The sequence below is a fragment of the Ovis canadensis genome, chromosome 18 (assembly GCF_042477335.2).
Source record: "Ovis canadensis isolate MfBH-ARS-UI-01 breed Bighorn chromosome 18, ARS-UI_OviCan_v2, whole genome shotgun sequence".
In the NCBI taxonomy this organism is placed as follows: Eukaryota; Metazoa; Chordata; class Mammalia; order Artiodactyla; family Bovidae; genus Ovis; species Ovis canadensis.
The window spans coordinates 18,093,971-18,115,000 of record NC_091262.1 but is presented as its reverse complement, the minus strand read 5'-3'; the positions used below and the strand labels follow the sequence as shown (position 1 = coordinate 18,115,000).

The following is a 21,030-nucleotide window of genomic DNA, read 5'->3' as shown; positions in this document are numbered from 1 at the left end:
GGTAGGCAGGCCACCTGGGAGAGATGTATAGGCCTCACCCCATCCCACCCACTCGCTGGCTGACTGGGTCTGGCCCTGGAGAGGTTATCGGACCCGAGCCCAAGCTTCCAGGTGAGGCTGCCACTCCGCTCAGGGACCTTGCCCAGCCGTGGCTCTCCCAACCTCCTCTTCCGACCACCGTCTTGATTTCCTTCCAGGTGGGATTCCCTCCAGGCGTGGTGAACATCGTACCGGGATTTGGGCCCACAGTGGGAGCAGCAATTTCTTCTCACCCTCAGATCAACAAGATAGCCTTCACTGGGTCCACAGAGGTAACTCCTTACCGGCCCAGGGGGCCAGCACCTGTCACTGGGAATTTTTCCTTTAGAGGCTAAACTGTGATGCGTCCCTGTGCTAAATCTGACCCCACTTTAGTACATAGCAATAGTAAAAACAAGAAAGTTACTGATCCAGTTTCCAAACTAAATAAATGTCTAATTCAATTATTCAGAAGCCTCAGAAGAAAATACTGTTAGATAAGATAAAAATGTGTAATAGCCATAGGATAAACTGCATAACCAAGCTTAAAAAAAATAAGCCTAGGGTGACTGGCAATATTGTAGTACTGATCACACATTTGAAAGTGTCAACTTTTGATTCAGAAAGTCCATTTGGAAGTAGTTGCTTAGCAACTACTATTTTCATGAGCATTCAAGGACATACTTTGCATTATTTTATATCTATACTATATGATGTTTTATAGCCATTACAATAAGGAAAGCTGGGCCATGATCTACTGCTAAAGCACACACACAAATAGTAAACTACAGGAAAGTATATACCACATATACATATATACACATACATACGTATATATACACACACATATATATATATGTATTGGAGAAGGAAACAGCAACCCACTCCACTATTCTTGCCTGCAGAGTTCCATGGACAGAGGAGCCTGGTAAGGCTATAGTCCATGGGTCACAAACAGTCAGACACGACTGAGTGACTAACACAACTATATATATAAAGGTGTGTGTAGAGAAATAGAAATTGCCTGGAAAGACTGCCAAGAAATTCTTACTGTGGCCTCCTCGGTAGGTCCTGGGGCATTAACAGATGAAGGGAGATAAAATCTTTCCCCTTTAATTTATATGCATCTATATGTGGAATTATTTCTAACGAGAAAGCGCTTCTGTACTTAAGAAATAGATGGGTAAAATCTCCCAGGCAGTAAGCATTCCTGTCTCTCCTAGTTTCGTTCAGCAGGGGTCCTCAGCCCCTCTTCTGCAGCTGGAGGACAGGACCCTCAAGATGGGGACAGAGGGGTGGGGGCAGAGGGGGGCCCCCCGCAGTGGCTCCCAGGTCTCCCGTCTTCTCCGTGACAGGGGGCGCGTCCCTGCCCCCGCTGCCCTCTCTTGGGACCATGGGGCCGCCCGTCGGGCCATCTGGGTTGTCCCGGCGCACCGGCTCTGAGTGCCCTGCTTCATGCCGGCACCCTCCCCTCCGCCCTGGGAGCCCAGCTCCGCCCCCTGCTGGCCGTCTGGCCCGAGGCCCGCGTGCCCCCTGGTCTCTGAGTCTGCCGGTCCTGAGCTGGTGGCCCCAGGACGAGGCGCTGCTGAGCCAGGCCCCCCTGCAGTGGTGTAGGGGTGACGGGCACGCAGGGGAACTAGGGTGGCACAGCTTGCAGAGTTACCACGCTTACTTCACGGAGAAGCCGTTCTCTCCCTGCCCCCGGGGCCCTCGGTCGTGGGGTGCCTTTCCAGAGGATGGGCACCTTCCCACCCTGCAGATCAGGTCCCCCGTTTCTCTAGCCCTTGGAGGTCCCTCAGATCAGACCAAAGGACCGCGCAGAGCGGCCACCCCTCGGTCCCTCGGGCGAGACCGGCTGCTGCTGGCGGTAGGCGGCAGGCGAGGTCAGCTCCGCCGCTCGCCGTGGGTGGCCGTGGGCGAGCCACGGGCCTGCGAGGCTCCGGCCCACCCCTGCGGGGAGCCGCTCAGAGCCGGGATTCCAGCCGGGTCACGATCGGGTCCAGGAGGACACGCTGCGAGAGCCCAGGGCCTGCTCAGTTCGTCCTGCCGCTTCGGCTCTGTCCGAGGCTGCTTCTGTCTGGTTTTTACCCCGAAGGTTGGGAAGCTGGTTAAGGAGGCGGCCTCCCACAGCAACCTGAAGAGGGTGACGCTGGAGCTCGGCGGGAAAAACCCCTGCATCGTGTGTGCTGATGCCGACCGTGAGTCTCCCCGCTTCCCGGAGTCGCAGCGGCTTCACTCGGCCCACAGCTTTCTCCTCGCTTCCTTGCCTGAGCCAGAACCCGTTGCGGGAAACAGGAACACGCGTCGCGGGGATGTTTCTCCACCTCGGGTCGTCGCACCGTAATAACAGGCAGATGGAGACCCGAAGGCCAGCTTCACTGCTGGGAAGCCGCCCTGGAGGAGGGCAGGTTTTATGTGTAGCCACAAGGGCCGCCTGTTTCTGCCCTTCGAGGCTGTTTTCCTTCCCTGTCCATGCAGAGCTGGGGCCATGACCAGCGGGTCTGGGTCTTCTTCAGAGCCCCTGTGTGGGGTGGGGGGAGGCCAGGAGGCCGGGACGGGTACCCCCCCAGGCATTCATCACTCTGCCCTCCAGCCCAGTGCCCCCTGCGCCGCTTGCCAGCTCTCGAGGACTTGAGGTCTTCCTCTCTTCTTTGTCTCAACCTGGCAAATCAGAGGCCGGAGGCAGGGGCCCTCAGGAGTATCCTGCGGGCTTGGGCAATGTATTTCCCTTGACTGACTGCCTCTTCCCTGGGAAAGCCTGCCTGTCTAGCAGCTTGTGTCTCCTGATACAACATTAAAGTAAGCACTATTCTGGGTTGCCGTGTCCAGAAGAGGGAAGAAAGGGCCACATTGGGCCGTGGCTGACCTGCTGGCAGGGTCAGCTGCCCAAGGTGTGATTTCCCAAGGACACTAAAACGCCTTTGCCTTGGTGAGCACCTCCCCGCCTGCCCACTGGTGCCTGGGATGCCTTTCAAGCAGTCCGAAGCCTCCCGGTCCATGGTCAGATACGGTTGGAATTGCACATTTCCCCAAGAAGTGACCCTAGCATCGCTTCTGGCCCAGGTGTAGATCACTGGTAGCAGTTCTCCTCGCAGCAGGCTCCCGGCGGGGGAGAGGACTGGGCGAGGACTCAAGCGCCCCCGAGGGAAGGGGAGCTGGGTGTGAAGCCGGACTGCTCGTTTTCGCCTGGGTTGCTGCTTTCCTGCGGGAAGTAGGACCAGTGTTGCTAATGGTCTGTGCAGCCATGTGGGGCAGTCCTGGGTGCCCCTCCACCGTGACCCACATGTGGGGCTTGAAGCTCCAGTCTCAGAGAGCAGGACTCCTGTTGAGCCCTCCTGTGACCCCAGGCCCTTCTGTCCGTCAGCATGCTCTCTTCCCTCGCAACCGGGAAGCCTGCAGCAGAAACAGACTCCTGTCTGAGTGTTGGCTTGACAAGGGTCATAAACACCCATCTCCTATTCCTCAGCTGGGCAGTGCCTGTCCACAAATTCAATCCTGGCATAGCTGGCATCCCAGCTATGTAACAGTAACATGCCACTATCTCCCAGCACTGCAGCTGCCCGCCTCTGGGTGCTGTCAGTAAGTAAATGAGCTGTTTTGGAGCAGGGGTAGTTTGAAGCTGCCTAGGAGAAGGTGGGGTGCAGGCAGAGACAGAACCTTGTGACGCTGTCCTGCTCTCACAGTGACTGACACAGAAGCCCTTGCTGGGTAACGATGGCTCTTGAAGCCCAGAGCGGCCTTCCTCAGAGCTGCCCGGAGAGCAAAGCTGGCTGATGTGGACCCTCCGCCCACGTCCAGAGGGGCCTGGCTCTTGCTTTATGCAAAGGGAAGCTGCCCTGGAGTTGGGGCACAGGCAGGTGGGGTGTAGAAGCCCCTCAGCGAATGTCAGTGGCCTCTCTCCCTGAGCACCCGGCTAGTTCAGTCTGAGTGCCTGGTTTTATTTTGGTGTAGCTCTCTACATTGCAGATCCAGCCTGCATCAGGCAGAATCAACACATGTTTTAAAACCCTTTTAAGTCACACATAGTGTTGTGTTCCTTTCATAAGCTCCCCCTTGTCACTCAAGGTGGAAAATTTCGGCCCCTTGAAAAGTTCTCACCAACTGGTCAACATCAATACTTACAAACGGTTATTTTATAGACCACCACTCCCCAGAAAAGGAAGGGGAGGGATCCGTGGGCAAGGGAGATGGGGATATGAACAGTCTCCGTGCTCATTAGCACAGTAAAGATGCTGAGACATCCAGCAGTCAGGGACCTATTTAACCCGGAATTCCGTGGACCCGAAAACCCCCTTTCCCATCCTCCGCTTTTGGGAAACGCTGAGCAAAATTAATTTCTGCACCGCAGCCATCCCGAGGCCTGTTTTCCCGTGTGGGCAATTAGAGCTGCAGCTGTCGCCCGTCAGGCCCTAACGACTTAATCGCTTCCTCTCCCCGCCGCCCCTCCCTGCAGTGAGCTTGGCAGTGGCGTGCGCCCATCAGGGAGTGTTCTTCAACCAAGGCCAGTGCTGCACGGCCGCCTCCAGGGTGTTCGTGGAGGAGCAGGTCTACGAGGAGTTTGTCAGGCAGAGCGTGGAGTATGCCAAGAAGCGGCCGGTTGGAGACCCCTTTGACGTCAGGACCGAACAGGGGCCCCAGGTAACTGAGGCGTCACGTCCCAAGTGCATGTTGAGGCGTTAAGCAAACAGGCTTCCAGCCCTGCACAGCTCTGCTGCTCCCTGGCTTCAGGGTCCCTCTTGAAGCAAGGGCTCCCTTACCCGCTTGCCTGCCCACTGAGGGCTGTTGTTCCAGTGCTGACTGACAGTTCAGTCCCGTCAGGCCTTGGTAAGGTTATAAAATCAGAGTGGACACACAGACAGTCAACTCTTCACGGCAGATAATACTGAGCTCTGGGCCTTGGCAGAAGAGAGGCATTCCCGGTTCACAAGCCCGTGTGCCTGCACCCTCCAGCCAGAGGCACCTCTTCTCTGAGCCGCAGTGTCCCCAGGAGAGAGCCACAGGCAGAGGCTGCTTGCTTGGCTAGCCTCTCTGCAGAAGTGAGTTGGAAGCCGGGCTGAAAGGCAGCAGAGTGCAGGTGGAAGTGGCACCTGGAGTCAGAGGCTAGCGGTCTCCGAACCTATGGGATTTACAGGATGAGATGACCATCAGAATCTCAGTAGAAAGGGCTCAGAGGATTGGGATACATCTCTGAACAGCAGGAACATGTCTCTAGCAGCCTGGTTTGTGAAGCTAACAACAGGATGGAAATGATCATAACCCCAAGGTTTAATAACCTCAGTAAGAGGGCACATCCTGTATCACTTTCTAATTGTGCAGGGCAGCAGACGGATAAATATTTAAAAGAGGACAGCCAAACCATCCCATGAATTATTGAAATGGAGCTCAACAGTAACCCGCTTTGCTTGTAGCCAAAGTCCTGCTCCAGCCAGGAAATTTCAAATCACATGTCAGGACTCACCCATTTGCGTCTGTCCCAGGAGCTAGCTACTCACCCAGTGCCTTGGCCCCATGTGTTTCCATGGGAAGCCATGCAACTGAGGACAAGTTTGGCTCTGGAATTTTGTGAAAACCACAAGCTCCTTCCAAACCTCAGTTTCCTCATCTGGAAGACAGAGCTACTGATGAATATTAAGGAAATTTCAAGGCATCTAATAAGTTTTTATTCTTTAAGGGGAGAGGCATTAAAAGGCAGGCACCTAAGCTAGGTAGAAGTGAATATACATGACTTCAAGCCACATCAGTTAGGTCTTGCTTGACCATCCTTGGGGGGACGCCTTGGCGGGGGAGTGGGGGTGACCACGTGGAAAAGGTGTATGTCTGGCCCCGGCGCCCACCTCTGCCTTGGCCCAGCCCACATGCTGTAGCTCTGGTGCCACGTGACCCTGGTGGAGAGAAATATCTCTACTTGTGGCCAACATTCCGCTTCCTGTCAGGCCTCAACCCCCATCCTAGTAGTGGCCAGTGAGACAAAGTCCAGAGTCCTTGGTTGGATTTCAGGTCTGCGTACAGACGTGGCCACAAGTCATTATTGAATCTGCTGTGATTGTGAAGCTAATCCAGAATCTGTGGGAAATATGTGAGCTGATCCGTCCTAAGGAATCCCTTTTACCCCATCATTATTCGTAAGTCTCTTTCCAAGGTTTCAGGCTTGACTTCTGAAGCCAGATATAGAAACCTCTTCCAAGAGAGCGGAGTGGTGTTGATTTCATCAGTGCTTTTGATGCTGCTGTTGAAAGTCCTTTTGAAAACTCCCTTAAGCCATCTAACTTCAGCATATTATTTAGGGATGCTGTTGAGTTTTGGTTTTGTTTTTTTTTTTTCCCCTCCCAAAGTGCTTTTTCATCTACGTTAATAAGATTTTACTTTGAGAGCATTTACAGCTGTCTAAATAGTTCTGTCTATCTCATACCAGTAAAACAACTAGCTGACCAGCTCAGGGTCCACTACAGGCAGCTCCAAAATTATTCAGGTTTCTTTGGCAACTGAGCAAAGAGATGCATGGACTCACACAGGCCACCTCGTGCAGGGCAGGGTCCCAAGTCCTCTCCACCCTCTCCTCTCAGCAGAGCTCCTCGCTGCCTTGGCTACTCTTGGGCCCTGCTTCTCTGTCTCTGGTGTGGTGCTCTGGCACAGCCCTCACTTCGTAGCAGGTTCTTCTCCTGCACTGTGAGGCAGCAGCTGACATTCATGGAGGATTATTAGATTTAAACAACATATTCACACAGACTCACCAGGGAGAGTCAAATCTGGATGGGTAGAGTTTCCATGGAGACCCAGTGCTGGCTGAAGGATAGATGGTCTTGGAGGTAGAACATGGTCAGCAGCCACTGAAGCTCTGTAGTTTGTTGAAGCCCCACAAATCTCTTGGTCTCCAAAGAGGAGGAGAAAGCAATCCTGGCTTTTAACCCAAGACTTGGTTCACCCAGAGAGAAATTATCAGATTACCAGGCCCATTGTAATTTGAATTACTTTGTGAGATGGCAGTACATACACATGAGGGGCTTACCAGGTGGCGGAGTGGAAGGGAATCTCCCTGTCAGTGCAAGAGACATAGGAAAGATGGATTTGATCCCTGGGTCAGGAAGATCCCCTGGAGGAAGAAATGGCAACCCACTCCAGTATTCTTGCCTGGAAAGTCCCATGGACAGAGGAGCCTGGCAAGTCACAGTCCATGGGGTCGCAAAGAGTCAGACACAGCTGAGCAACTGAGCACGCATATATAAACACATGGTCAAAAGCCAAAATACATATAAAGGTCAATAGTGAGAAAGCTCCCCTCCATTCATTCATAGACATGGTTATTACTCTTCCCTCCATGGGTATCCTGTGTACTTAGTTCTTAGGTAAAAAGTCTCCAGAATTTTTGTATATACAAGCAAAATTGAGTATGTATACAAGAATGTAATATGAATTCTGGTCTCCCAGAATTTATTTTATTTATTTATTTTACCCCAGATACCTGTACACAATACTGTTTTGCACCTTGGTTTCTACCGCCTAACAAGAAACTTGAAGAGCCTTCTGTACCATACCAAACCATGGGAACCTGCCTTGTTTCTTTCTATAAGTACATAGAATTCTGCTGTATGAATCCAACAGAATTTTAGAAACATGTACTGATAAGTATGTGGGTGTGTGCAATCACATACAGTGCCACAGAATATGTCATTCTACACATGTGCAAGGAAATCCACAGGACGCATTGCCCAAGTGGGATTTCCGAGTGAGAGCACATTTGTAATTTCTCTAAGCATCGCCAATTTACCTTTGAAAAGGGTGAACCGATTCATGCTCCCACCAACCTTGTATGAGCCTGCCTATTTCTCCAGCCTTACTAACAGAATATGTATGGCGTTTTGCCCATCTGATAGTTAAAAATGATATCTCGTTTGTTTTCAATGTACATATATCTCTTATGGGCTTCCCGGGTAGCTCAGCTGGTAAAGAACTTGCCTGCAATGCGGGACACCTAGGTTCGATCCCTGGGGTGGGAAGATCCCCTGGAGGAGGGCATGGCAACCCACTCCAGTATTCTTGCCTGGAGAAAGTCCATGGACAGAGGAGCCTGGTGGGCTACAGTTTATGGTGTCTCAAAGAGTCGGACCCGACTGAGCAGCTAAGCACAGCCCAGCAGCACAGCACACAGCATAGCATATCTCTTATAATGAGTAGAGAGGAACATATTAGTATTATGTTTAAAGGTCATTTATGTTTCCTTTTTTATCAACCGTGTGTGTGCTTTGCATATTTTTCGCTTGTACTGCTGATCATTTTTGTCACTTATAAGAACTCTTTACATCCTAGAGACATTAGCTTTATCTATTATGTGACTTCTCAGTTTTTTCCAGTTTGTTGTTTTGCCCTTTGACTTTGCTTATGATGCTTTTGCCTTCTTTTTTTACTTACTCAAAATTATCAATCTTTTCTTCTTGGTTTCTGCATTTCAAGTCATAGAAAGGCCATCAGCACTCCTGTTTTACCAAGGCATTCTCCCACCTGAGAGAATCTGAAAACTTTTTATGACTTCACATTTCATGATTAAGTCTTTGATCTATTTGGAATCTATCCTAGTACAAAGTGTGAGGTATGGATCATGTTGGTATTTTAACACTGAATCCACATTTCATCAGATGGTTAGAAAGGGGCTTGCATGCCCACTCTTTCAAAGAAGTCAGCCTGTGCCTCAGGGACAGAGTCATCCAGATGAACCATTCAGTTCAATTCAGTCACTCAGTTCAGTTCAGTTCAGTTCGGTCGCTCAGTTGTGTCCCATGAACTGCAGCACGCCAGGCCTCCCTGTCCATCACCAACTCCCAGAGTTCACTCAAACTCAACGTCCATTGAGTCGGTGATGCCATCCAGCCATCTCATCCTCTGTCGTCCCCTTCTCCTCCTGTCCCCAATCCCTCCCAGCATCAGAGTGTTTTCTAATGAGTCAACTCTTGGCATGAGGTGGCCAAAGTACTGGAGTTTCAGCTTTAGCATCATTCCTTCCAGAGAACACCCAGGACGGATCTACTTCAGAATGGACTGGTTGGATCTCCTTGCAGTCCAAGGGACTCTCCAATACCACAGTTCAAAAGCATCAATTCTTCAGCACTCAGCTTTCTTCACAGTCCAACTCACATATCCATATATGAACACTGGAAAAACCATAGCCTTGACTAGATGGACTTTTGTTGGCAAAGTAATGTCTCTGCTCTTCAATATGCTATCTAGGTTGGTCATAACTTTCCTTCCAAGGAGTAAGCATCTTTTAATTTCACGGCTGCAATCACCATCTGCAGTGATTTTGGAGCCCCCAAAAATAAAGTCTGACACTGTTTCTACTGTTTCCCCATCTACTTCCCATGAAGTGATGGGACCAGATGCCATAATCTTCATTTTCTGAATGTTGAGCTTTAAGCCAACTTTTTCACTCTCCTCTTTCACTTTCATCAAGAGGCTTTTTAGCTCCTCTTCACTTTCTGCCATAAGGGTAGTGTCATCTGCATATCTGAGGTTATTGATATTTCTCCCAGCAATCTTGATTCCAGCTTGTGCTTCTTCCAGCCCAGTGTTTCTCATAATGTACTCTGCATAGAAGTTAAATAAGCAGGGTGACAATATATAGCCTTGACATACTCCTTTTCCTATTTGGAACCAGTTTGTTGTTCCATGTCCAGTTCTAACTGTTGTTTCCTTACCTGTGTATAGGTTTCTCAAGAGGCAGGTCAGGTGGTCTGGTATTCCCATCTGTTTCAGAATTTTCCACAGTTTATTGTGATCCACACAGTCAAAGGCTTTGGCATACTCAATAAAGCAGAAACAGATGTTTTTCTGGAATTCTCGTGCTTTTTCGATGATCCAACAGATATTGGCAATTTGATCTCTGCTTCCTCTGACTTTTCTAAAACCAGCTTGAACGTCAGGAAGTTCATGGTTCATGTATTGCTGAAGCCTGGCTTGGAGAATCTTGAGCATTACTTTACTAGCATGTGAGATGAGTGCAATTGTGCAGTAGTTCCAGAATTCTTTGGCATTGCCTTTCTTTGGGATTAGAATGAAAACTGACCTGTTCCAGTCCTGTGGCCACTGCTGAGTTTTCCAAATTTGCTGGCATATTGAATGCAGCACTTTCACAGCATCATCTTCCAGGATTTGAAATAGCTCAACTGGAATTCCATCACCTCCACTAGCTTTGTTCATAGTGATGCTTTCTAAGGCCCACTTGACTTCACATTCCAGGATGTCTGGCTCTTGGTGAGTGATCACACCATTATGATTATCTTGGTGGTGAAGATCTTTTTTGTACAGTTGTCCTGTGTATTCTTGCCACCTTTCTTAATATCTTCTGCTTCTGTTAGGTCCATACCATTTCTGTCCTTTATCAAGCCCATCTTTGCATGAAATGTTCCCTTGGTATCTCTAATTTTCTTGAAGAGATCTCTAGTCTTTCCCATTCTGTTGTTTTCCTCTATTTCTTTGCATTGTTGCTCAGTCGTGTCCAACTCTTTGTGACCCCATGGACTGGAGCACATCAGGCCTCCCTGTTCATCACCAACTCCCAGGGCTTGGTCAAACTCATGTCCATCAAGTCGGTGATGCCATCCAACCATCTTATCCTCTGTCATCCCCTTCTCTCCTACCTTCAGTCTTTCCAAACATCAGGGTCTTTTCCAATGAGTGAGTTCTTCAAATCAGGTGGCCATAGTATTGGAGTTTCAACTTCAGCATCAGTCCTTCCAATGAATATTCAGGACCAGTTTCCTTTAGGATTGGCTGGTTTGATCTCCTTGCAGTCCAAGGGACTCTCAAGAGTCTTCTCCAACACCACAGTTCAAAAGCATCAATTTTTTGGTGCTCAGCTCTCTTTATGGTCCAACTCTCACATTCATATGTGACTACTGGAAAAACCATAGCTTTGACTAGATAGATCTTTGTTGTAAAATAGTGTCTCTGCTTTTTAATATGTATCCTGGGTTTGTCATAGCTTTTCTTCTAAGGAGCAAGTGTCTTTTATTTTCATGGCTGCAGTCACCCATCTGCAGTGATTTCAGAACCCAAGAAAATAGTCTGTCACTGTTTCTATTGTTTCCTATTATTTGCCCTGAAGTGATGGGACCGGATGCCATGATCTTAGTTTTTTGAATGTTGAGTTTTAAGCCAGTTTTTTCCTCTCTTCTTTCACTTTCATCAAGAAGCTCTTTAGTTCCTCTTCACTTTGTGCCATAAGGGTGGTGTCACCTGCATATCTGAGGTTATTGATATTTCTCCTGGCAATCTTGATTCCAGCTTGTGCTCTATCCAGCTCAGCATTTCACATAATGTACTTAGGATAGAAGTAAATAAGCAGGGTGGCAATATACAGCCTTGATGTATTCCTTTCCCAGTTTGGAAGCAACCCATTGTTCCATGTCAGGTTCTAACTGTGACTTCTTGAACTGCATACAGGTTACTCAGAAGGCAGGTAAGGTGGTGTGGTAGTCCCATCTCTTGAAGAATTTTCCACAGTTTGTTGTGATACAAACAGGTAAAGGCTTTAGAGTAGTCAATGAGGCAGAAGTAGGTGTGTTTTTGAATTCTTTTGTGTTTTCGATGATCCAGATGTTGGCAATTTGATCTTTCATTCCTCTGCTTTTTCTAAATCCAGCTTGAACACCTGGAAGTTCTCAGTTCAGATACTGTAGAAGTCTCACTTGGAGAATTTGAGTATTGCTTTTCTAGCATGTGAGATGAGTGCAGTTGTGAGGTAGTTTGAACATTCTTTGCGACTGAAAGAAAACTGACCTTTTCCAGTCCTGTGGCCACTGCTGAGTTTTCCAAATTTACTGGCATATTGAGTGTAGCACTTTCACTGCATCGTCTTTTAGGATTTGAAATAGCTCAACTGGAATTCCATCACCTCCACTAGCTTTGTTTATAGTGATGCTTTCTAAGGCCCACTTGGCTTCACACTCCAGGATGTCTGGCTCTAGGTGAGTGATCACACCATCGTGATTATCTGGGTCATGAAGATATTTTTTTGTACAGTTGTCCTGTGTATTCTTGCCACCTCTTCTTAATATCTTCTGGTTCTGTTAGGTCCATACCATTTCTGTCGTTTATTGCCAGGGTCTAGCCCCCACAGGATCCAGGGGAACCCGAGGGAGAAACGGCGTTGGCGAATGAATGAATGAATGAGAGAGGAATACAGGAGAAAAAGAGGCTGATATTCCTTGGTTTACACAGAAAGCCAATAAAGCCCTGAGACAAGGGGCTTGCCCTGTTCACAGAGGCCACAGGTGCCCTCCTGGTCTCCCGAGGGAGTGAAGATGCAGAACGTCTTCCCGTTCAGGTCTTAGAAACCTGGGCAGATAAGTGAACGCAGAGAGCCTCTATGCTCCAAGGGATCAGCCTGAAAAAGAGAGTAAGAGAGAGAAAGAAAGAAAAAAAAAAAGAGAGACATGGGTGACCAAGCTTCTTTGAGCGAGGCCCCTTATTTTATTTTCAAAAAGGACTTTTATAATTTAACTTGTACATAGAGGGAAATGAAAGATGCAAGGTCATACAGAGTCAGCCCAAACATTCCAGCAGTTTTGCCCTTATCGAAACCAAGATTTTTTCTGCATACCTTTCCCACCAATGATGTTGTGTACATTATCTTCTGGCCTTGGAGGCCTGTGAACATTTTATGACCCTCTTTTGATAAAGGCTGCTCAACCAGAAAACTTATTTTCCCTCAAAATGTTTTTTCTTTATATTTCTAATCTATGTCAGCCTCAGAAAATGCTAAACAGAGTTATATTTCTCACAGAGCAAAGGTGCAGTGAGTTACAGGAAAGAACCAATTAGCTCAAAGGTCTGATGTGGTTAAATTCAAGGCTATACTTGTTTTTCTTACATTCCAACTATGCTAACTAATGCACTCCCAGGTGCACAGTGGATAAGAGATATGGGAACTTAGCAACAAGCATTGGCCCAATAATGAAATCCTACACCAGCACTACTCTGATAACTTTTAACTCTTTGAAGAGCTCTATGTTTTAGGCTTCCCGTGCCTCTCACAGTTGGGAGGCTGCAAATAATCACATGTGTAGCCACAAGAGTCTGGATAAACCTGCCAAGCAAGCTAGAATGCTAACAGAGGGTATTTGATTTGAAATATTCCTCTCATGTCCAGGAGACTTATTAGCTAGAGCCCTAAGTTGATTTTCTCCAGAGAAAGGTGATCGGGGATAGACCCCTGTTAATGTCAGAAGAGTTGGTGAAAGGCACAAAACAGTAAGACAGACAGATTCTAGTTTTGGGGTAGATGCTCAAGCTGGTCTATGGAGCCCCTCAAGTCCTGAAGCCTTGCTTAACAGTTTTCTTCCACATGACCTTGTCATGGGTGGGATGGCTCCTGGCACTTTATCGAGCCCATCTTTGCATGAAGTGTTCCCTTGGTATTTCTAATTTTCTTGAAGAGATCTCTGGTCTTTCCCATCCTATTGTTTCCCTCTGTTTTTTTGCATTGATCACTCAGGAAGGCTTTCTTGTCTCTCCTTGCTATTCTTCAGAACTCTGCATTTAGATAGATATATCTTTCCTTTTCTCCTTAGGTTTGCTTATTTTTTTTATTCAAATTTGCTTAAGTTGAGCCACTTTTTTACTTGAAAGTCACAGCTACAGCAAACCTATCTAACAAAACTCTGGCTCTCCCAGGCAGAGAGAAAGGGGATTTACAACAGAGTCATGGTAAGAACAGGGCTCCCATGGACTTGGTAAGAAGGACCATTTTGAGTGGGGAGAGCACTTTCCCACCTTAAGTCTCCCAGAGAGGTGCCCTTTGCCAGCTGGTTGAGTATAGCATCGACAAGCTGGATATTTATAGGGTACACTCCAGCCGAGGAGATCCCTTAAACACAGAGGCAGAAAGTAGAGCTCTTCTGATGAGCTGGCTCCCCACCAACCAGGAGCAGCCTGTCTACCCCCTTGAGCCTCTATTTTGTGTCCATGGGTGATGAGTAAGGTTGTCAGCATTATTTCTCACTTCTCTGCCCTGTGGATGGAGAATTCCAGGAAGTGTTACACTCTGATCTGTGGTGCCCTAGGAGCAGTGTCCAGTTTTGCCAGATAAAATACATGGCAACTAGTTCAAATGCTGAAGCTTAAGCTCCAGTATTTGGCCACCTGATGCAAAGAGCCAACTCATAGGAAAAGACCCTGATGCTGGGATAGATTGAGGGCAGGAGGACAAGCGGGCAACAGAGGGTGAGATGGTTGGATGGCATCACCGATTCAATGGACATGAGTTTGAGCAAACTCCGGGAGATGGTGAAGGACAGGGAAGCCTGGCATGCTGCAATCCATGGCGTCACAAACAGTCAGACACAACTTAGCAACTAAGCAATAACAACCCAGTTCAGATAAACAGTGGGTACGTTTTTAGCATAAGTATCTCCCAAATATTGTTCGGGATTTGCTTATACTTTAAAAATTGTTTCCTGTTTTTTTAGGAATTCAAATTTAATTGGGTATCCTGTGGTTTTATTTGCTAAATCTGACAACCCTAGAAAGATTCGAGAGTTAGAACCAAGAATATGACTACTTCAGATTTTGTTTCACCCATGGATTTGCTTAAGAGCATGGCTTCCCTGAGGGCTAAGTGGGTAGAGAATCCGCCTGCAACGTAGGAGACACAGGAAATGTGGGTTTGATCCCTGGGTTGGGAAAATCCCCTGGAGAAGGAAATGGCAACCCACTCCAGTATTCTTGCCTGGAAAGTCCCATGGACAAGGGCGTCTGGCAGGTTGCAGTCCAGGGGGTCGCAAGTCCAGCCGGACTTGACTGAGTGACTAAGCACACAGCACCCATGGAGGGGGTCAGATGGATGAATACACTCATACCTGGAGAGGATGAGAACAGCCCGTCTCTCCCCTGCCCCAGAGAACCTAGATTTGTGCGTTGGAGCTACATTTGCATACAAGGCACATCTGGTCCATGAATTTTGTCTTGGCTAGAACATAATGAGATCAGCCACCACATAGGAGGCTGTTGGACACATACACTGCCAGCCAGCATCCAGAAAGAAGCCAAGCTCATCTCCCTCTGTTTTACAGATTGACCAGAAGCAGTTCGACAAAATCCTCGATCTGATCGAGAGCGGAAAGAAGGAGGGAGCCAAGCTGGAATGCGGGGGCTCCGCCATGGAAGACAGGGGGCTCTTCATCAAACCCACCGTCTTCTCAGAAGTTACAGACACCATGCGGATTGCCAAAGAGGAGGTCAGGGGGCTGCGAGGAAAACCATGTCCTGTGCTGAGCTGGGGCCCTGGGGGCAGGGAAAGGGGCTGGGCCTTTCAAAAAGAGCCTTCTCCAGGGCCAAGGGATCCCCGAAGCCTTTGGGAAGGGAGTGTTTTCCTTGCTCTGTGGTCTTTTCCCTCTCCTCTGGAGTCCTCTGGGCGGTCATCCTGCCCGGGACCCGTGAGCTCTTTGTAGAGCTTGTCCTAACCCCCACTTCCATGCCTTGCTCATCCTCTCTGGGAACAACAGTCCCTCTTCTGTGCTCTGACGTGTTCTCAGGTTAGCTGGGGGTGGAGAGCCATTGCAGCCTGTGCTCTTATCAGAAACTGAGCCAGGGATTCAGGGCCCAAAGCCGCATTCACTCCCCCAGACAAAACCTAAATGGCAACTGTTCATCCCAAAGACCTGTCCTGACTAGAAGTCTCTTAGTAGCTGTCCATCATGGGCGTCCTTGGAGTGGTGGAAATTAGGGTAACTCCCGTAAGAGTGTAATTCTGTCTTTCAGGGCCATGGTTAAGCTAGCTGGAAGTGGTTCCCACCTGAGTCCCAGGTGCCTGGACCTCAGGCTGTGGCACTTTTGGGGGCATGTGAAAGAGGGAATCACTGCCAGAGTCTTGCTGGTATGAGCTGTTTATACATGCTCTCCTTGGGATTTCGGGGGGTTACTAACTGTACCGTGATGGCATGAGACACAGCTGTTTAGCCTCCGTGAGAGAAGCTCCTTGGGAACCAGGGAGGTGTTTTGGCAGGCTGACACTGTCCTCCTGAGCTGTGGCGCTGAACACTGAATCCATTACAGGCTCCTTTCAAAATTACCTCTGAATGTTCAGCCTGTAACTCTTTCCTTTTATTTGCTATGTTGCAGATGGTGAGAAACACAGCCTTGTTCCTTCCCTGGGAATTATTAGGGAAACATTTCAGGGCATCTTCTTGATAGAACACACAACACAGAAAGGCCAGGGCCCACAATCTGCGCCTGCAAACACCCTTCACAGTAACTTCCCAGGGATGACTTTCAGAGTTGTCTGTGCGTCCCAGCACGCAGAGGCTCCTCTGAGGCTGGGACCTCTAGACGCCTTGACCACAGTGAGAGGGTTTCCACCCAACATAGTATTTTGATAGTTATTTTTTACTTTTGTTTAGTTCAGTCTTTTCCTTCAGATTTCAACCATCGAACAGCTAAAAAGAATCCTTGGGTGCTGTCCTTCACTCATCCTCTCCCATGGGTGTGAGCACTGGGTGTGTGAAAAGAGCATACGTGAAGGAGGTGCCTGCTCAGGGCACACATGCTTCACTCTGCAGCCTCTAATTGCCATCCTTCCAATTAATCATAGATTTTTGGACCAGTGCAGCCAATACTGAAGTTCAAAAATATTGAAGAAGTGATCAAAAGAGCAAATAGTCTTGAATATGGACTCACAGCAGCTGTGTTCACAAAAAACCTCGATAAAGCACTGAAGCTGGCCTCTGCGTTAGAGTCTGGAACTATCTGGTAAGTAGAGCGTGAGTGCCCAGCCCCCGAGCTGCCGGCCAGCCGGTCTCCTTACCCTTCTGTAAGCAGAGAGCTTTCCGTCCTTCGTTATGCACCACACACGTCTGAGCATGTTGCCCCCTCCTCGTGACCACCTTCATCGTCTCTGTCTCACAGCTGAGGGACTCGAGACGCAGAGAGACTCTGTGACTTGCCCAGGGTCACACAGCCAGCACACGGCAGAGCAGAGCTCAGAGCCAGCCATTCAGCTCTGATGAAACTGGTGCTCTTGACCACCGCGTTGGATCTCCCCTTTTTATTCTAAGAGCAGCGCATGTTCTTGCACAAAGTATGGATGAAAGTCTCTCTTTCATCCTCTGATGACACTATCCTCATTTTAAAGATAATCTTAGAAGATAAGTGTGAATTGGAGGCCAAGAAGCAGGAGAACTTTGAAATGAGTCCTGTCTCATTTCAGAGCTGATTCTTATCCCCTCAGCAAAATTCACCTGTCTTTTTCTCCCCTTGTCATTTCCTTCCTACCCCCGTGAGAAGATTTATACTTCACGATATTCAAACTTTAGTTTCTGGTGGTGAGAACAAGAAGGCAGAGATTGAAAACAAAGCTTTCCTGGTATAAAACCTGGACAGAGACCATGGCTTCGGCAATGCTCTGCACCCAGCACCAAGTGCCCGCAGCACTCAAGGGCTGGCCGGGTCCTCTCCCGGTGACCACGAGCGTCTCTCTCTTCCCTTTCCAGGATCAATTGCTACAATGCCATCTATGCACAGGCTCCGTTTGGTGGCTTCAAAATGTCGGGGAACGGCAGAGAACTGTAAGTGTTCCCGTCACTGCACGCCTGTCCGCAGGGCGGACGGAAGACTCACTAGGTCTGCAGGGTGGTGGCGGGTGCTTGGTCCAGAGCCTTGCCCTATGCTCGTGTGTGCCAGTCTGGCTCAGCTGTACCTGCGGGCTGGTGGTCCTTTCCCTCTGGGCTGGGCTGGCCCCCTGTCTTCTCTCCCTCTCCTCCTGCCCCACCTGCCCCCTCCTGCCCCAGGACTGACCCCCAGCCTCAGCGACCCCCAGCACCCAGCCCACATGGAGCTGTGCAGCAGGTGCTTGAACCACCACATGAAGACAGGGCAGGGCTGGGGAAGCCTGCGGCAAGGAGGGTGGGCACTCTCCGTGGTCAGGGTGTGGCTCTTCTGCCCACTAGTAAGGTCTCAGGACAGACCCAACATGCTGAGCCTCTCAGCCTGTCACACTATGCCCTCCTTCACGGTTCCCTTCTGTCTTACCCTTTGGGAGGCTGTGCCCCATCAGCCTAGGCTGTGGTCTCCTGTATCGGGCCCAAAGATAAAAGGCCCCGCCTCCTGATTTCTTCACATGAAGGGCCGGCAAATTTCAGGCAGACACACTCGTGCAGTCCATCGGAGGTGGGTACTGCTGCTGTCCCTGTTTTTAGATGAGAAAACTCAGGGAAGTCCTGTGCCTTCCCCAGTTCACACTGCCAGTGAGTGACACAGCTGGGACTGGCCTCTTTTTCATTAATTGGTGTACTCACTTATTCATTAGCCGTGATGGGTCTTCACTGCTGTGTGGCCTTTTCTCTAGCGGCGGCTGGTGGGAGCTACTCTTCACTGTGCTGTGCGGGCTTCTGACTGCAGTGGCTTCCTTTGGGCGTGGGGCTCTGGGGCACGCACTTTGGTAATTAAGGTTCCTGAGCACAGGCTCAATAGTGTGGCATTGGGCTTGGTTGCTCTGCGGCATGTGGGATCTTCCCAGACCAGGGATGCAACCCACGCCTCCTGCCTTGACAGGTGGGTTCTTTCTATCTCTGAACCACCAGGGAAGCCCCTGAGGGTGAACTCTTAAACCCTGCACACCACAGGGCCTTGCTCCCCTGGGCTCCCCTCATCTGTCTCCTCTGCGCTGTGGCCTCAGCCAGCCCCACCAAGGCCTCCTCTAGGGGCTAGGTGCAGCCTCCACCCACAGCAGAAACTTCAGTCCCCGAAGCAGGTATCCTTGGGTGTCAGAGCTACAGGAAGGGTGTGTGGGACCCACCTGATCCTAGGCAGCTGACTCCTACCCTCTGTCCACTCCCTGCTTTCCTGGCCTGCATCTCCCCACTCCTCCGTGGTTCTGCCTGTCCGCTGCAGGACAGGCCCGGTGTCTGCTGCACCCAGTCCACGTATCACCCTGCTGATTAGCCACAGTGGGGACTTTTGTGGATGTCTGTTTTTTTGACCGTTGGCATATATTTTTCCCAAAGCTTTTGACAATGTACTTTGACATAATCCACAAGGAGCCCAGAAACTGGCTCGAAAACCAGTCCCCACTTCCAGTTGTCTCTAATTAATGTCTGCACGTTGTGGTAAGTTCCCCTTTTCCATGCGGAGCCCCATGTGGTGGATTCCATGGTTTTCCCCGTCCCCCGGCTCCTGGCCACCCACGGGCCCCTCACGTCTCCCCCTGTGCAGATCTGGGAACAAAGCCTGCAGTTTCTCCTCCTCCTGGCTGTTTTTCTTAGTTCTTTGTTTAGCTTTGCAATACAGTAAGGGAAAAAAAATCCACACTGTGGAGACACATCGAAAGTCAAGGCTTCCCTCCCTTGACCCTCAATCCCGTTTGTTAGAAGTAACCACTGCTCCATCATCCATTATGTTCCTCTCGTGCACTTGTTCTTTGTTCACTGGCATATATTTACTGAGCACCTTTGATGCCCTGGGCACATGCTGGGTGCTGAGCACACAGTGGTGAACTCTGTAATCAGCAGTACCAGCACCCCAGTGTTCCGGTGAGGTCCAGTGGCAGAAAGACTGGGCTTATGGATGGCCTTGAGCCCCAAGGTGGTCAAAACTGGGTGACAAGCCATTTAGAAAATGCCACAGTGGGTCAAATAAAAGTGACAAAAACTTGAGCAGGGCAGTGAGTGCAGGAATAAGAATTAAGTGATTCACGCACTTCATCTTACAGGAGTGATTTTGTATTTGACTTACTGGTTACGTGCTGGTTCAGCATGGTTTCATCACTTGGTTTGCTTTTCCTTATGAAGCTGACAAATCCACTACTTTGAATTTTTACACTGTCACACTATGCTCCGTTCAGTTCAGTCACTCAGTCATGTCCAACTCCCTGCGACCCCATGAACCACAACACACCAGGCCTCCCTGTCCATCACCAACTCCCAGAGTCCACCCAAACTCATGTCCATTGAGTTGGTGATGCCATCCAGCCATCTCATCCTCTGTCATCCCCTTCTCCTCCTGCCCTCAATCTTTCCCAACATCAGGGTCTTTTCAAATGAGTCAGCTCTTCGCATCAGGTGGCCAAAATACTGGAGTTTCAGCTTTAACATCAGTCCTTCCAATGAACGCCCAGGACTGATCTCCTTTAGGATGGACTAGTTGGATCTCCTTGCAGTCCAAGGGACTCTCAAGAGTCTTCTCCAACACCACGGTTCAAAAGCATCAATTCTGCACTCAGCTTTCTTTATAGTCCAACTCTCATATCCATACATGACTGCTGGAAAAACCATAGTCTTAACTAGATGGACCTTTGTTGACAAAGTAATGTCTCTGCTTTTTAATACGCTGTCTAGGTTGGTCATAACTTTCCTTCCAAAGAGTAAGTGTCTTTTAATTTCATGGCTGCAGTCACCATCTCCAGTGATTTTTGGAGCCCCCAAAACTAAAGTCAGCCACTGTTTCCACATGTATCTGCCATGAAGTGATGGGACCGGATGCCATGATCTTCATTTTCTGAATGTTGAGCTTTGAGCCAACTTTTTCACTCTCCTCTTTCACTTTCATCAAGAGGCTCTTTAGTTCTTCTTCACTTTCTCCCATAAGGGTGGTGTCATCTGCATATCTGAGGTGATTGATATTTCTCCTGGCAATCTTGATTCCAGCTTGTGCTTCTTCCAGCCCAGCGTTTCTCATGATGTACTCTGCATAGAAGTTAAATAAGCAGGGTGATAATATACAGCCTTGATGTACTCATTTTCCTATTTGGAACCAGTCTGTTGTTCCATGTCCAATTCTAACAGTTGCTTCCTGTCCTGCATACAGGTTTCTCAAGAGGCAGGTCAGGTGGTCTGGTATTCCCATCTCCTTCAGAATTTTCCACAGTTTATTGTGCTCCACACAGTCAAAGGCTTTGGCATAGTCAATAAAAGCAGAAATAGATGTTTTTCTGGAACTCTCTTGCTTTTTTGATGATCCAGTGGATGTTGGCAATCTGATCTCTGGTTCCTCTGCCTTTTCTAAAATCAGCTTGAACATCTGGAAGTTCAT

The 21,030-nt window shown here is 48.9% G+C and overlaps 1 protein-coding gene across 1 annotated transcript in view; it reads left to right on the top strand.

Moving 5' to 3' along the window:
• Positions 1 to 21,030, top strand: part of ALDH1A3 (aldehyde dehydrogenase 1 family member A3) — a 52,853-nt gene that overhangs the window by 26,706 nt on the left and 5,117 nt on the right. The window contains exons 7-12 of the mRNA XM_069559182.1: positions 198 to 311; positions 2,114 to 2,216; positions 4,472 to 4,656; positions 15,081 to 15,245; positions 16,598 to 16,755; positions 17,496 to 17,570. Of these exons, the coding sequence (XP_069415283.1) occupies positions 198 to 311; positions 2,114 to 2,216; positions 4,472 to 4,656; positions 15,081 to 15,245; positions 16,598 to 16,755; positions 17,496 to 17,570 (800 nt within the window). The remainder of the gene's footprint in view (positions 1 to 197; positions 312 to 2,113; positions 2,217 to 4,471; positions 4,657 to 15,080; positions 15,246 to 16,597; positions 16,756 to 17,495; positions 17,571 to 21,030) is intronic.